The 17,083-nt window shown below is 45.1% G+C and overlaps 1 protein-coding gene across 1 annotated transcript in view; it reads right to left on the bottom strand.

The window, feature by feature from the left end:
• Pacrg (parkin coregulated) overlaps positions 1-17,083 on the bottom strand; it is a 414,782-nt gene that overhangs the window by 178,672 nt on the left and 219,027 nt on the right. Inside the window, exon 3 of the mRNA XM_040758179.1 lies at positions 15,921-16,092. Coding sequence (XP_040614113.1) covers positions 15,921-16,092 — 172 coding nt within the window. The remainder of the gene's footprint in view (positions 1-15,920; positions 16,093-17,083) is intronic.

Here is a 17,083-nt window from a genome sequence, read left to right as displayed (position 1 = left end):
AATCCTACAAAGCCCTCAGAGCCATGCATAACTGTCCATTTTGTGGATTTTTTAAAAGAAAAATACAATGACAAAAACACTCTGATGTCAAAGGCAGGGAAATCTGGTGACAGTCCCTGAAGAGATGTATGTCTGAAGGTGGTAACTTTGGTGGCTGAAGTGATTCCTGACTGTGTATTTCCATTAAGTGTTTTTCCATTAGGTGTACAATCCCAAAGACTGTAGTAATGTAGCCTTGTATGTGCCCATCTACACCCAATGTCAGAGAAGAAACTTGCCATATAGGTCATACACACACACATACACACACAGTACCTTAATTTTTCAATGGGGGTCATGTGTATAGCCACCCGGTCACTCAGGGGTTACTAATGCTCTTTCTCATCTCAACAGAATAAGGACCGTAGCTTTTAGAAAATAACTGAATTGCAATCTTTACTGAATTAACATAGTTGTGATAAACATTATTGCAATGCTACTGACAACGACAACCATGGTGCCTGGTCTGTTACTCCAAATAGAACATGAAAGGGAATGCTGTGTCCTTCCTGGGAAGCAAGAAAATGTCTTCACAGTAGCTGTGAGAGAAACCTGGGGTGCTGTATAAAAATATCCTTAATTTCATTATTCCATTAAGAGGAGTTTTCTCTTTATCTTTTTGTATATGTATATATATATATATATATATATATATGTTGGTACATGTGTGCATGCAGGTGCATGTGCACATATGTGAAAGTGTGTGTCAACCTTGGGTGTCATTACTCATGAGTGGTCGGTCACTCAATGCTTTGAGACATTATCTCTTATTGGTCTGGAACTCACTGAGTAGGTTAGGAGTCTGATGAGCAAGCCTCAGAGATCTGTCCACCTCATCCTCCTCAGTGCTGAGATTACTTGTGTTAGCACAGGACTTTTCATGTGGGTCTTGGGGCTCAGACTCTGGCTTTCAAGCTACCATCACCCCAGTCCAAACCAAGCCATTGTCAACACAGCTCTGAACGAACCATCATATTCCAGCCCCAAAAGGGATTTATTTTTTATACTGCCCATTTCCATTTTAGTATTTTTGTTCCTCGTTCTTAAGGAATTGGTTTATAACATCAAGTTGGAAGTCCTTTTGCTCTTACTTTCCCAATGGAACTAAAGAACTGTGCTTTGGGGATGGTGGAATAGGAAACAGAGCTCTTCTCCTTTGAGAAAGTATGTTAACAGATATAAAGGAAACATGATTCTGGGGCCTGAACAAGGAGAGAGGTGTGTTTATTCCTCTGAGCTGTTGTCAAGTTGTAAGTGAGGCCTTTGAACTCAAGATTTAAGATTTGAAAGGTCTAACACGAGGAGTCTACTGACATTATAGAACCTTTCTATTCAGGAAATTGGATTTCTATTGTACTGCTTACTGCCTTCAAGTATAATCAACACAGTGGAGCTTACAGATTAGAGAAATTGCTGAAGAATAAGGAAAAAAATAATTTGAAGTCAAAGCGGTAAAATTTATTCATCTTAGATGGTTATAAGCCCCACATACAATTTTCATAGCCTAAAATCCATTATTGCTATGAATTTTGTGAAGTGAGAACATTTCCTACTATTAGATATGATTTGCTACTAGGGAATAAGAACACACAGGAACATTTCCAGTGGCTCGTCTGTGGTTAAAGTCAGAAACACCAAACAGAATGAGAGCCAAACACGAAGTCATATGCCATAAATGTTAGTATCTTTAATATTCAAGTATTTGTCATAATCCAGTAAAAGAACCCCATTAATAAGATCTAAGAATGTGAGCAGACAATACAGGGATTAATATACACAAATGAGGGGCTCATACTCTTCGATGTTCATATTAGCAAACATAGTCATTGAAAGGTTATCACTCAGTCTGCAAGGCGTGCTGTTGTGAGCTCACTATGTCAGAAACGTAGACAAATGCTTGTGTTTTTCCACCGTCAGACTTTATGGACACTTTAACACATCCGCAAAGCACACTGGTTTCACTGGCAGCAGCACTAACTCTCAGACCGCATGGTAGACGCACGCATAGCTTGCAGAATGGCTGCATGGGCCAAAGGAGGCTGCTGCAAAAGCCAGGGAGTTCCACAGAGGCCCTGCCAGGAGGCACGGAGTCTGTGTGGGAGTAAGCTGAAGACCTCTGCTGGAGGATGCTGGAGAGGATGCTACAGAACCAAGCTGGGAGGGGGCAGTTTTGACTGGGCCTTGGAGCCTAGTCAGGCTACGGAACTGAGCTGCAGGATCATCAAGGTCTTAGAGGCAATGGGCAAGACTGGGCCAGGTGAACATGGAGGTGGACAGACAGGTGGTAGGTGCATACGGGTGAATGGACAAATAGGCAGTTGGACAGGCGACCATTTGAGCAGGCTGCATCAGCCATGAGAATTAAGCTGAACTGAAGCCTATGGGACCATGGGGCATTCTCTGACTGTTGGTTCCACTGATGCAGTCATTAGGCAGTCAGGTGACAGATCTGGAGAGGCCATCACCACACCTGCGTTAGGTGTCCAGCTGAAGATAATAGACTCTTTCCTTACTCTGGTGTTCTTGGTAGTTTTCAGGCCCAGTTTTCCAGATACAGTTTAAGTATGTTCACGTGATCAGCTCATATGGTCCCCATTTACTTTGATTACACCACACAGCACACCTTTATCTTTAGGAATATATTACTTAACAGATGGTGCCTTGTGGGTGGTACCAGTGTTATTCATGTGTCCACCAAGGAGGAAGAATCTTCCTGCGTCCTGAGCACCAGTGATTTGTTCTTAAGGAGTAAGTTACATTGACCAAGACACTTTCCCTCAAAGTCAGATGCTACCTGTAAAGTGGAGTCTCTTTAGGTAAGGCGTTGGAGAACACTTTTTGTTTTCACAGTATGGTATAACTTTTAGCAGGGCACAGCTGAATCAGCATGCACTTGGGAATGGTGTCATGGCTGACTGCCTGCATGAGGCTTTATCCTGGATGACTTAAAAATGTTAACATTAAGGCAGAGGACGATGGTGCCAACATTTACTGCATGCATGTCACATGATCTGCTGAAAGCTCCAAGCGCACTAAGTCATTCTCCTACAGCAATGACCCCGTGTGCCTCGGTACTGAGCGTGGACGTCAGCTTATGCGAGGCAGGCAAGGACAGTGATGGAGACGGATCCTGCTTGCCCGTGGGCCTGGAGGATCTTTAGTTCTGGAAGGTGATCAAGTGCACAGGGTCGGCATTTCCCAGGTTGTCACCTAGCCTCTGCCTTGCACAGACACCACTGTGCCTTCAATGGGACACTACTCCTTTCAGCAGACTCGCATGGCAGCACGGGGCTTCACATTGTAGCTCCATTTAGATGGAAGGTGAGGACAGAGCCAAAGTGACCAGGTTAAGTGTGAGGAAAGTGGGTGGAGACAAGGCAGAGTGTGTGACACATGACAGACTGTCAGACTCCATAGACCAACTGACTGGGAGTGGCCGCTTTTCCATGAAGTCAACTCATCGCCTCTCCCTGAGACTCCCACCACTTTCCTCCTCGGAAAGCTGAGGAAGTCCTCCTTGCCTCGCTGGCAGAGAGTGATGAGCCAGCACTAAAATGGGGGTCTCAGGTCACAGCTCTGCCGAGGTGCCACGTGGGCTTCAGACTTTCAATCAGTGTTCAGATAGGTGAGTACAGGCTGAGCTCGCTGCAGCGCCTGAGGATTCCTAAATCTCAGACTGACCACTTCTCATCCGCGGCACAGATCTGTCTCCCTTCACAGTCTGTTGGGAGAGGCGGACTCCTGGCTCTGAAGAACTGGGTAACCAGGAACTGCCGAAGGACAGAGTTTAGACAGCGTCCTCATTTTTTGTCACCTTTATGTGTGGGTGACATAATTTAGGCTGCTTGGCTAAGGAGACCTCTCCCTTGGTCACAGTTCTGAAACCTCTGGCCACGCACAGTTGTCACAGAGGCATTTCTCTAGAAATACGGAGGCACTGGCACTTGACCTTCCTGACAGGTGAGCACAGAGTCTTGGAATCTGCCTGGAGCAGGATGACATGGGGAGGGAGCTAGCATTCGGATGGTCTTCACATGCCACAGCACAGAGTGACAACACTGAGCAACCTCAGCAGACATGCCTGACACCATGTTTAAGTCATGGAGTTACTAAGCAAGCTTTGTGAAGATGGCTTGAATCATATTTCTTCTTTGGTATCTTGTAATCATAATAGCCCCAAGTAGTTTACCTCTTTTTCGCTATTTTCTAACATAAAAGCTTATTTGTTCTTAAATTAAAACAATTATTTTTTTACAGTTTATTATCAATTTCAAAACAATGTAACCTGAAATGATTAGATCATTGCAAGGGTAATGCGTTCAAGCGTGTTTGATAATTAAAAACGCTTCTCAGAACAGATTCTTGCTTTGTGATATGATTCTCACATCTTATTCACAATTGGTCATTTTATTTTATTTTTGTCCACTGGATGTCATTTAAGGAGAATATCCAGCTTTTTGAGTGTTAGCATTCAAGTTTTGTGAGCTGGGAGTCACTATGCTCACTCTCACTTGGCCACAGCTCCTTGAGACAGCTGGGCATGTGCCCTGGCTGGTACAGTCAGCCAGGTGACCTCAGCTCATTAGAGGTGTCCTAACGAGGCCACTGTCTGGTGCCCCTTCCATGTACAGATTGGCATTGTTTCTGTAAGTTGGAGCATCCAGGTAGCCTTTCCTTCCAGCAGGCCACCTCGTAGACACACACTGCTGATCATAGACAAAGATCGCAGTGGGCCACTTGGATAAACATACAGAAATTTACTCACAACTTCTTCTGGTGGATGGGAAGCATCATAGCATTACAGTCTTAGTTGGGGTTGCAGATAGGTGTCTCTACTAGGTACTTTTACACAAGACCCAGCACGTGAGCACATCCAAATGGCATCTACCCACATTTCAGTTAGGGGAGCAGTTACGCACCTCATTACATTGATTTTTGGAAATATTTGACGCATTTCTTGTGTGCTAGCCAGCTCATTAGATACTGTGGGGACAGAGTTCTTTTGAACATTGTATTCTAAATGATGTAAGGAGCTGCAACTCTGCTGGAGAAAGTGAAGGGTGGAGACAGGAGTGGAGCTGGGGGAAGGAGTGGAAAGGAAACTAAAGAGGCAGAGAGAAAAATTAACACTGGAGCAGGGCTCTGTAGGCTACTTAGCGCTTAGGCATATGAGTTGGTGATGGGAGGCACTCCGGCAAGAGAGCAAAGGCACAGAATTAGGGAAGAAACCACGTACGTTGTATGGGGCAGTCCGTTTGCTGTTCACACTGGCCTGTGCAGGCAGACAGTAAGAAGCTGACAAGGTAACCCGCTGCAACAGCCTGGGAACACATGGACGTCATTGAGGTGGGCGGGAAGCACACATAGCTGGGCTTGAGAGATGAAAGCTTTTTATCCTAGGGTTAGGGCTATGGTCTGGGGCAGAAGAGAGCGTCAGGAGACATGACTTGAGGCGTCGTCAGAGGGGAGTAGGGAGAAACAGGGGAGGACTGCAGCAGGGCTGTACTAGCAATCTGCATGCAAACCCCGCCCTCGCTGGCTTCTAAGGCTCACACGGGGAGGAGATCCCCGTGGGCGGATGATGGGCACAGGCTGGGAGATGAAAGGAGTCACCACGAAAGGACCTTCACTGTGTCCACCACAGGGAGGCGAAGCTGGGAGCCTGCAGCTCATGGGCTAGCTGTCCACCAGGACTGGAAGTGACAGTCTTGTGTGGAGCATAAAAGGTTGTAGAACTTCTGAAGCACGTTATTCACGAAGTCGAGGGGTAGGCTTGCACTCTGGGGTCCTGATGGGGTTGGACAAGCCCTAGACTGAGTCTGGCTGATGAGCGGAGACTAGAAGTGAGAGGTGTCACTTTCAGGATGAGGCAATTAACTGTTGTATTCTCTATGGGAGACACCCTAGACCTTGCTTCCTTGGGTGCTGTGACCAGCAATGTCCAAAAGGCTAGGTTCCTGTGGGACTGTAGTACTGGGGAACCCCCACTAACCTATGAGAGAAGGCTGCCATGCTTGCCTGAAGTTACCCAATGCTTTATGTCCCTAGGGTTTGGGGGACTGGTTGCTATTGTAAAGCCCACTGTATTCTGATTGATAAAATTTCCTGTATCATAATCAAAGAATCCTATTTTTTTTTTTGGTTTAAAAACTATGACTGGCTTTTCCTGTCAGCTCAAACAACATTTGAGTTTTGATCTCAATCTTAATTTTCTTGAAAGTCACTTTGAATTCATTCTTCCACTGGTTTCTTATGATGCTCTATAACTGATAAGATGGGTACTTGGTTTGGCCCTTTAATGTGCTTTGGAAATATTACAGGATGTATATTTCCTGTAAGTCAATGACTTACCACATCATACAAAAAGCATATATTTGAATCTAATTTCTGGAAATATTCTTGTGAATGTTTCAATTTTAATGTAACATTTTCATTGTTGTTCAGCTAACATGATTTCTAACCTGTAAATAATTATGATTTCTAACTTGGCTCATGATTATTTACAAACACATATCTTGATTTCAAAATAGAAATGTTTAGGCTACCATTTTAAGGACTGATTTCCAGCACAGCTTACATTCCGGTCATTCAGCGTGTTTTATATGATCTTCGCCTTTGGTGCTTTCTCTGAGTTTTGTCTTAGGCCCTTGTGTGGCTGCCTAAGTGGATGCTTCGAGAGAGCTGCGGCAATGGTGACCTGCAGATGCTCACACAGCACTGAGGCCCAGGTGACCTGCAGATGCTCACACAGCACCGCTGCCCAGGTGACCTGCAGATGCTCACACAGCACCGCTGCCCAGGTGACCTGCAGATAGATGCTCACACAGCACCAAGTACTTTAAGGTTTATCTCATGGGGATGGGCGGGCTTTCTTTTCATCTGGGGATGATGACAAAATGACAGTTTCTTTCGTTTGTCTGATTTTGTTTTTGCTTTGGGACAGTAGCCTCAAACTTGAGCTGATGCCGACCTTGACACTAAAATCCTGGTCTCCTTCCCTCTACCTCCCCAGTGCTGGGGTTCTGGACTATGACAATAGACAATGGGTCAGCTTTCTAGAGCTCAATGAAAACACTGGAGTTTTCAAAAGAAGGAAAGAAAGAAAGGAAGGAAGGAAGAAGGAAAGAGAAGGAGGGAGGGAGGAAGGAAGAAAGAAAGAAAATCTAAGTTAGAGAAGGTGTATTCTCTATTCTTAAGGTAACACGAATTAAGTCACAAAAAGCCAACACTAAAATATTCATAGATTTTAAGGTAGTACCTTGAGTTAGAGAATAAACAAAAATTCTCGACAAAGCATTTAGAATATAATGACAAATGAAAAGAAACTGAATGGAAAGAAGTGAAAATGTGCACAGGACCAAAGACACAGCCTGGCGTGCTGTGGTCACAAACCAGTGAGGTGTACTGGAGCAGAGTGCCGTTTCCCTGTGTGCAGTGCTGACAGTTGAACAGAGTGCCGTTTCCCTGTGTGCAGTGCTGACAGTTGAACAGAGTGCCGTTTCCCTGTGTGCAGTGCTGACAGTTGAACAGAGTGCCGTTTCCCTGTGTGCAGTGCTGACAGTTGAACAGAGTGCCGTTTCCCTGTGTGCAGTGCTGACAGTTGAACAGAATGCCGTTTCCCTGTGTGCAGTGCTGACAGTTGAACAGAGTGCCGTTTCCCTGTGTGCAGTGCTGACAGTTGAACAGAGTGCCGTTTCCCTGTGTGCAGTGCTGACAGTTGAACAGAGTGCCGTTTCCCTGTGTGCAGTGCTGACAGTTGAACAGAGTGCCGTTTCCCTGTGTGCAGTGCTGACAGTTGAACAGAGTGCCGTTTCCCTGTGTGCAGTGCTGACAGTTGAACAGAGTGCCGTTTCCCTGTGTGCAGTGCTGACAGTTGAACAGAGTGCCGTTTCCCTGTGTGCAGTGCTGACAGTTGAACAGAGTGCCGTTTCCCTGTGTGCAGTGCTGACAGTTGAACAGAGTGCCGTTTCCCTGTGTGCAGTGCTGACAGTTGAACAGAGTGCCGTTTCCCTGTGTGCAGTGCTGACAGTTGAACAGAGTGCCGTTTCCCTGTGTGCAGTGCTGACAGTTGAACAGAGTGCCGTTTCCCTGTGTGCAGTGCTGACAGTTGAACAGAGTGCCGTTTCCCTGTGTGCAGTGCTGACAGTTGAACAGAGTGCCGTTTCCCTGTGTGCAGTGCTGACAGTTGAACAGAGTGCCGTTTCCCTGTGTGCAGTGCTGACAGTTGAACAGAGTGCCGTTTCCCTGTGTGCAGTGCTGACAGTTGAACAGAGTGCCGTTTCCCTGTGTGCAGTGCTGACAGTTGAACAGAGTGCCGTTTCCCTGTGTGCAGTGCTGACAGTTGAACAGAGTGCCGTTTCCCTGTGTGCAGTGCTGACAGTTGAACAGAGTGCCGTTTCCCTGTGTGCAGTGCTGACAGTTGAACAGAGTGCCGTTTCCCTGTGTGCAGTGCTGACAGTTGAACAGAGTGCCGTTTCCCTGTGTGCAGTGCTGACAGTTGAACAGAGTGCCGTTTCCCTGTGTGCAGTGCTGACAGTTGAACAGAGTGCCGTTTCCCTGTGTGCAGTGCTGACAGTTGAACAGAGTGCCGTTTCCCTGTGTGCAGTGCTGACAGTTGAACAGAGTGCCGTTTCCCTGTGTGCAGTGCTGACAGTTGAACAGAGTGCTGTTTCCCTGTGTGCAGTGCTGACAGTTGAACAGAATGCCGTTTCCCTGTGTGCAGTGCTGACAGTTGAACAGAATGCCGTTTCCCTGTGTGCAGTGCTGACAGTTGAACAGAGTGCCGTTTCCCTGTGTGCAGTGCTGACAGTTGAACAGAGTGCCGTTTCCCTGTGTGCAGTGCTGACAGTTGAACAGAGTGCCGTTTCCCTGTGTGCAGTGCTGACAGTTGAACCCAGGCCCCCTCAGTTCTCGTGCTGAGTGCTCAGCTGCTGAGTCGCACCCTCAGCCCTAGAGACACTTATTTAAGTCAGGACAGCATAAACACAAAGCAGAGCAAAAGTAACAGAGTCAGACAGACTTAATCCATCAAAACAGAGAGAAGTGAGAACTCATCACATGGGTGCATGAGACTGACAAATAATAAAGTCAGCCAATAAAGAGATGGTATTCTAGGATGCAGAAGAATAAACACATTCAATTCAATAGGATAATAAAGTAGTACAAATAATCAGATTGAATCAACCTGAAGCATACAAACCTTTGAGATATGCCATATAAAATATAGAAACCACACTGACAGCACGTCAGAAAGGAGACATTAGTGCACACAGCAGCAGCGTTTTCCAGGTGAGGGAATGGTGTCACACAGAATAGTGTGATTTGCTTCAGATTGTGGTGGCTAAGTGTTACAGTCAAGATTCCAGCTGGGCATCAGATTGTGGTCTGTCAGTAACTAACAGGTCGTGTCAGTGAACTTCAACGCTGACAAAGGGACACGTCATTTGTAGTGAGTGAGTGAAAGGACAAGAAGCACTCTTCCCTCTCAGCCCCAAAGCCTACAAAACACCCTTCAAGGACAAGTGACCTAAAGTGATAGGAACTATATGCATTGAGAGGTAAGTATACAGTAAGTATACAGTATACTAACAAAGGAAAATATTAATTAAAAAATACAAGAAAAAACAGATAAGATGTTTTAAGTTTGGGAGATGAAGTCCAGGAGGTTTTCTGGGGTGCAGAATTATGAGGCAGAGATGGAAAACTGGAGAAAAGAAGGCTTAGGGTGTGGGGCCGCTTGAGGGTAGAACACACTGCTTGGGAGTTCTGAGGCAGGAAAAAAAAAGAGCAAAGTCATCAAAGAAATAATGCATGAAAGTGTCTACTACTGGGATGTGTGCCTCTAAGTTGAAATTTCCCAGTAAGATTAATGGAAAAATAACCAAAACACATCATCAAGAAATTGTATATCACCAGAAATAATAAAAAGATTGAAAAGGCTTTGAGAGATTGGGGGGACAAATCATAGCAGATGAAACACAAATTTTAACTTTTTTAAAACAGGGCTTTCAACACACTGGAACTTACAAAGTACACCAGGCTGGCCTCAAACTCACAAAGATCTGCTCGCTCTCCTTCCTGAAAGCTGACATTAAAGGCATGCACCATGATGCCTGGCAAAGTATGACTTTTTTCTTTAAGACACAGAAATGTAGCCACAGATGTACAAAACTAATAATCAAGTTTTATGAATTTTCAGATCCAAGAACTAAAAGATATATTTTTTCTAAATTCAGGAAGTTGCTGGAAGGAATGCACTATGGAAATTATGAGGAAACACACTGTCAAGCAACAAGTTCATGGATGCCAGGGCACATGCCAGGGACATCAGAGTGTCAAGATGGAGGGACAAAGAATGACCGACTCTAAAATGAAACTAATGGACCATCAGAATACTTGGAAAATAACTTTCTCTTACTAGGTCTTAAGATACCTGGGGAGAACCATGAAATACAGAAATCAAGCAGGCAAAAAAAGAGCCAATGTGAATGCCAAGACAAATCATACGGCAAACCTAACTATTGCAGGTGAAGGACTTGTAGTGATGACTGAAGTGTAAAGCAGATTGTTCATTTGATGAAAACTGAAGTAACTATACTGAAAAGCAAGGGGACAAAGGCATGTTTATAGGGGAAGAAGATTGTGACCCAGAAGAGGGACAAACGCAGAACAGAACAAGTCTCTCTCTCTCATGCTCCTTTCCTCTATGGTGAGAGAACCCCTTCTTCCGTTTCCTTGAGGACACAGCAGGGAACGTGTGCTGTGTTCCCTTCATCCTCTTGCACACAGCCTTGACGGTGCCTCCCGTGTACATCACATGCTGTACCATCTGTTTGTTCATGCATGGCTACTCGGAGCATCTATTTACTTCTGCAATCATGCACATCATAAATAGGGTAGGATCTCTCCCTTCCTTAAGTAGAAAGTAGAAAACTAGCCTTCATCATTTCCCACAGCCCACTCTGCACCCTGCTGTCCTGTACCCTGCTGTCCTGCTTCCACGGCGGTGTGTGGTTAGTGACCTATGCTTCCTCTCTGCCATGGCCAGCAGCTTGAAGGAAGTGTGGCATCTCTGGTCCCTCCATGTCTGTACTGTTCAAGATTTCCCAATCTCTACTGCTTGGTAGAGATTCTACATCTGAAAGCCAAAGAGGAGACCCTAGAGGACCGACGAGCATCACCTCTCCTGGTAAGGAGGTCTGTTCTTCCAGAGACAAAGCAGCTAGTTGCTCTTCAAATGCCATGCCTTAGTTTTCAGGGCACAGAGTTTGAAGACCAACTCTTCATGGAGAATATGCTCCTTAACATGAACCAATATTCTTTTTTAACCTGAAACCCTTTAAAATTAAATTTTACTTTAAAATTTTGTGTATGATGTGTGCATATGTGTACGTGCATGTGTGCATTCCTGTATGTGAGCATGGGTATGTGTACTCCGTAGCTCACATGTGAAGGTCACAGGTCAGCCCTGGGTGTCCTGCCTTCGTCTTTTACCTTGTTTGTGTCAGTCTTTTTGTTTCCTTGTCAGATGTGTTTGCCAGGCTGGCTGGCTCTCAAGCGTCCCGGGATTCTCCCAACTCCATCTCTCATCTCCCCACAGGAACACTGGGATTGCAGACAAGTACCACCGCGCCAGGCTTCACAGGGGCTCTAGGGGCTTAAACTACTTAGGTCCTCACATGTTCCTGGTAAGCATTTTATCCAATGAGTGAACCCCCATGTCAAAATTTACTTTCCTAAAAATAAAATAAGTCTAGTGCCTTTAAAAATGTCTTTTCCTCATATTTAAGTCATATTTTGTTTAGTGGAGTTTATGTTTAGATTATATTTTGTGCTTCATGGGCAGATTTGAAAGTTAATTTCCCAGCTGGGAACAGCTAATTTCACATTCATCATCTTTGTTTTGTGCTTTAGTTCTTAGCCCCTTCTTTGTCCCCTCAGTTTTCTTTAATACACTGCTTGATGACTTTTGCCTTATTTATGGACTCTGAAGGCCTAGAGTCCAGTTTTCCTGGATTTTGAGTAACCACACAATGATTTATATTTCCTGTAGCTGTGAAACTCTTCCGCTAACTACTTCCACTGAACTCTAGGGCTGACTGGAGACTTCTGGTCTCTAGTCTCTCTGTCTCTCTGTCTGTCTTTGTCTCTGGGTCTCTCTCTCTCTGTCTCTCTTTTTATCTCCCCCTCTCTCTCTCTCTCTGTGTGTGTGTGTGTGTGTGTGTGTGTGTGTATACTTTGCCCAGCATATAAACATACAATCTGCAAGATGCTGCTTACAGGTGCCACCCCCTCTACAGTGCTGAGTGCTGCTCTTCAGTTTGCCAGAGCAGAAGACACAGTTGCATTTGCTCCTCACCCTTTTCCCTCTCCTCGGCTCCATTTTCAATTGTTCTTCTGTTTGATGTGCAGAAAATCTAGAAGCTCACTATGGCTACTTTGCTAGGTTGGGATGGATTTTTCTTGTCTTAGCTGCAGATCAAACATTGATCCATAATTCCCAGGTCAGACTATATTAGGGGACTCTTCCTTCTTCATCCTTACCCACAACAAAGTATCTTTCCATTGTTCCTAGCAGTCAGTGCTGTGTTCCTGACCCCAGGGATGTTCAGCCAGAACACTCCCTTAGTGAGCCTGAGTATTTCGGAGCTCCTAACTCAGAATAGCTCATGAGAGTGGCAACGGAGAGGAAGAACAGAGGTAGCTGTGTCTTGAAGTGATGTAAATGGAAGAGGGAGAGGATGCTAATTTGCCTATTGTAAAACATGAAATGTTTTCTTCTTTAAAGCCTGTTAAAACTGGAGTCCTGAACAGGAAAAGGGAGAAAATTATAATTCTATTCTTACTTTTTAGATTCAGTTTAGAAATACTAGACCCACTGAGTGCATCCATGATTCAGCCCAGAATTATCAATTTTGTAATTTTTTAAATAAAATAAATCCTGGATTCTAGGAATACACAGAGGCATGGCTCCTACATCTCTTCTTCACAGTGAGTTAACCCCTGTTCTCTCTTCATGGATATTAATTAGAACTGCTAGTTGGTTATTGAAGGTTAGTTTTTGCCCCTAGATAAAGTCACAATTATGCTAATAGTATGGTTTGAAAATAAGATACACACAGCTATCACATGCTATGCCAATTATATACACAAGCTGTTTCTAGATCAATGAGCCTCATTCCAGAATTCTACCTGAAAGATGTATTTTATGCACATGTTCCCCACTATGAGCTGAAACATGTAAAGTGTTGCATAGTGAACCAACATTTCTCCCCGAGAGATGCTTGACTTTCAGTGACAGGCACCAGGATGGGTATATGGTGATCACATCCTAGACAGCCATGCAATGACAGGCACCAGGAACAGATTGCCCTGACTACTGGAACCTTGTGCTATCAAATCCTATTTTGTTAATTTCCCCTGACAACTCATGTTTACTGAGTTTTTAATAATGTTTCCACTATCAATCAGCCAATGACCTCGGGTATGCTAGTACCATCAATTTTGTCTTCATAATGCATGCTTCTTTCGATTTATTTATGTGTCTTCAAATACAGATCAAATAGATTAACTGTCTCTTCATCTAGGGTCAACTACTCTCTGATTTGCTCTGCTTTAAATGTAAAAAACATTATCAAATTATCACATAGGAACACACTTTCTACCCCCCAGAAGTGTGGCAGGCCCCCATCTATCACCCATCTGAAAGAGTACAGCAGAGACCTGGAATTGGTTTCTCTTCTGATGGGAGTGGGAATAAAAGGTCAGGTGGTTCCTGGAGAGAACATTCTGGGCCCCTTTTGTTTCTCTGTGAAACTTGCATATCATCTTTTAAAGAAATGTGGTATTTCAGCTAGAGCATGCACTCTCTAAGCTAAGTGGCCCAGTGGAGAGAACAAATCACCAGCAGGAAAGGACTGAGTCACTCAACCTCTGTCTTGTTCCTGAGGGCCTCGTCAAGACTCCTTCGGGTGGCTGGTGGGTGGGAGGAAGGGCTGCTGCTGGCTACTCAGGGCCCATGTGAAGGGCTTCCCTTTTCACACGAGGCCACTTGACCCTTCTTGGGTACAAGTGTGGTGGTATGTTGCCATCTCTCCAGAAGTTCAAAGCCAGTCTTCAGGAAAGTTTCAGAGTTAACTCTGTGTGCGTAGTGATGAGAGCTGAATGCTGAAGTCCCAATCTTAATGATGATTACTTACTTCAATTCAACAAAAGATGACCATAAGCAAAACCAAGTAACCGAGGCTCTGGGTAGTGATCCTGAGCCCAACTAATTTGTTCTCACTTTGGTCACACCGTGTGGCTAGAGCACACTGGAGACAATTAAGGTGGGCCCTGGGATCCTAGAAGACCAGGAAAGGGCCTTCCAGTCTTAGGGAAGCAGTCGGCCCGGATAGAAGATTACACAGCACATGAAGGGAGCGAGGTAAGGGGCGGGCCTGCCACCCTGGGCAGCTGAGTCCAAATCTGGGAGGTGGAAATGCCTGAGGTCGTTCAAGGTAGGAAAAGAGAGAACTCCATTCTTTGTGGAGTTCTCAGAGGCTCTGACCTCCTGGTTTTAGTTAGTAGTGACAGCAAGAGGCATAGCAAGCCACACAGGGCATGGGAGTGACTGGTGAGGGAGTCAGGCCTGACTCTCCATCTGGGGATGGGCACACCTCTCTAAGTCTTTTTTGTGAACACCAGGCTGACCTATGGCGATTCTGCTGCCAGCTCCAGCAGAAGCCAAGAACACGAGATGGAAGGCAACCAAAACCCTAGTCTGGCTCCTGGGAACCTCACAGGACAGCATCAGGAAGCTGTAGAAGAGGCCGCTTTCAGGCAAGCTGGAGGCCCACACCTGAGCCACGGTGGGAAGGAAGAGCACTCTCATGCTGTGAACAGAAACACTAACGGGCCTTGTCTCCTAGAGTCACTGCAGGGACACACTGTGGATTACAAGTTCCCTATGCTGAGCATCCACTCTCTGCATACCAGATCCTGAAATTATGACCCCGACTGCCTCACAGACGCTCGGCAAAACTGTATTTCTATTCAACTTAAAAAATTACAGGAGCTATTTAACAAGAACTTGGGGTTTGGTTTCAGAACACATAAAAGGCCACACATGTTACTGTGGTAATACTGTTTATGATCTAACAAATAAAGCTTGTCTGAAGATCAGAATGCAAAGCTTGCCACGCTAGTTAGCCATAGAGGCCAGGCAGTGGTGGTGTACACCTTTAATCCCATACCTTGGGAAACAGAGGCAGTCAGATCTCTGTTAATTCAAGGCTACCCTGAGCTACACGAAATTGATCCAGTCTAAAAGAGAAACAGAGCTCACACAAAGGTGGTCTAAGCACTTGGGATCCCACACCTTTAATCTCAACACTAGAGAGGAATATAAGGTGGGAGGAGATGGGAGTTCAGTGAGGTCTGAGGTTCAAATGCAGCCTAGAGACACTGCCTGAGGACAGGACTGCCCTTTCGGTCTGAGCATGGGTAGTGACTGGCTGCTTTGTTTCTCTGATCTTCAGCATTAACCCCTATATCCATCTCTGGGTCTTCATTATGAATACTAATTAGAATTTGTGCTACAATTACCTCTGAATGGACAAGTTAGTGTCTGAACACCATGTCATTGACCATGCTATATCTCAAATTAGTATGACTCGCATGTGGTTTGCTTTGTTTGTGGTTAAGTCATGGTATAGTATTAGTGATGAGAAATATTCTCAGAGATTTCAGTTGCCCTGCCTCATAAGTCAATTTATAAAAGTTCCCACCAGCCTGGGGATCATCTCTGTCTGTTGTGTTTTACTGCTTAATTAGCAAGTTGTCAAATTTGGCACTGTGAGACACTGAGTGACGCCTTTTTTTTTTTTAATCCGTTCACTTACTTTTTATCGGGATAATGAGCTGTGGAATGACAGGTAGGATCTTGTTCCCCCCGTGTTCCAGCATGTCGTGGATTCCTTGCCGAGCAAAAAACTCGTAGGGAAATGTCATCTCACACAGCCCATCAAAAAACAACGGCAGGTAATGGTGGTAATCCAGCTTCTCAATTTCCACCTGGAAGCAGAGAGAAGAAACACCGTGTGAACACAGCACGGGCCATCACACATCACTGACCCCTGCTCGGGGGAAGAAAGACTTCAGGCCTTCGTGGAGTTGTGACTGACCCCCGCCCAGTCACCGGAAGTGTGGCAGGCGCCTTTGATCGCTTAGCAGTGAGGGTAACATTGTCAGCTTTCAAATCTCAACCATCAAGTGCCTTGGTCACGTACCGTCTGCACTGGGAACACAATAATTGGCTGATTTTGTTTTGCTGTTGTTTGTTTTACCATTTGGGACACATTTGATCTTGAATGTTCAAGTTAGGTACACTGAAAACACATGTGTAAGAACCAAATGAAAGAAAACCCAAACTAATTTCAATAGATTGGTGTGTAAACTTCTAGCAAGAACCTAATAGGGATTATATATGGATGTCAATAACTACCCAATAAGGCAATTAGGGTCACATATGGTTTCCTGGAACATGGGTAGCAGTATAATACTGCTGCCATCAAGAAAACAAGGGCTGCTATTCCAACCCCTAGTGGATCTTTTAACACAGAAACCAGTCTCCCTTTGCCTCTTTCTTTAGGAGCAGAGATGTGTCTGTCTCCCTACTGCTGCATGCCTCAACTCCAATATCACACCATGGCGTCCTGCCAGACCCTTGAAGCAACCTTCTAACCACTGGATACAGCTGGGGAATGGGGACTGAATTCTAGGGCAGAGAACTCACAGGGTGGATGGGGAATCATGCACATAGAAGAGACTGGTTTTTTTGCCCAGCTCTCCTCCAAGTAGAACAGCCAGACTGACTGGTGGTAGCATGATAGTGCCTCAACACAAACACACTCATCTAACTGCAGACGGAAGTGGCCATCCCAGTACAATGTCAATTTCCTTGTTTCCAAGTCTTTCCCAATGTGCCCAGCTTCCTGTGATCACCTAGTTAAGTGGCCCCTGAGAAATGCCCTCCATATCAATAGGATGTCTTCCCTCCCAGCCT

This window comes from Mesocricetus auratus, unplaced genomic scaffold (assembly GCF_017639785.1).
Source record: "Mesocricetus auratus isolate SY011 unplaced genomic scaffold, BCM_Maur_2.0 Super-Scaffold_100018, whole genome shotgun sequence".
NCBI lineage: Eukaryota > Metazoa > Chordata > Mammalia > Rodentia > Cricetidae > Mesocricetus > Mesocricetus auratus.
This window is presented reverse-complemented; position numbering and strand designations above follow the sequence as displayed.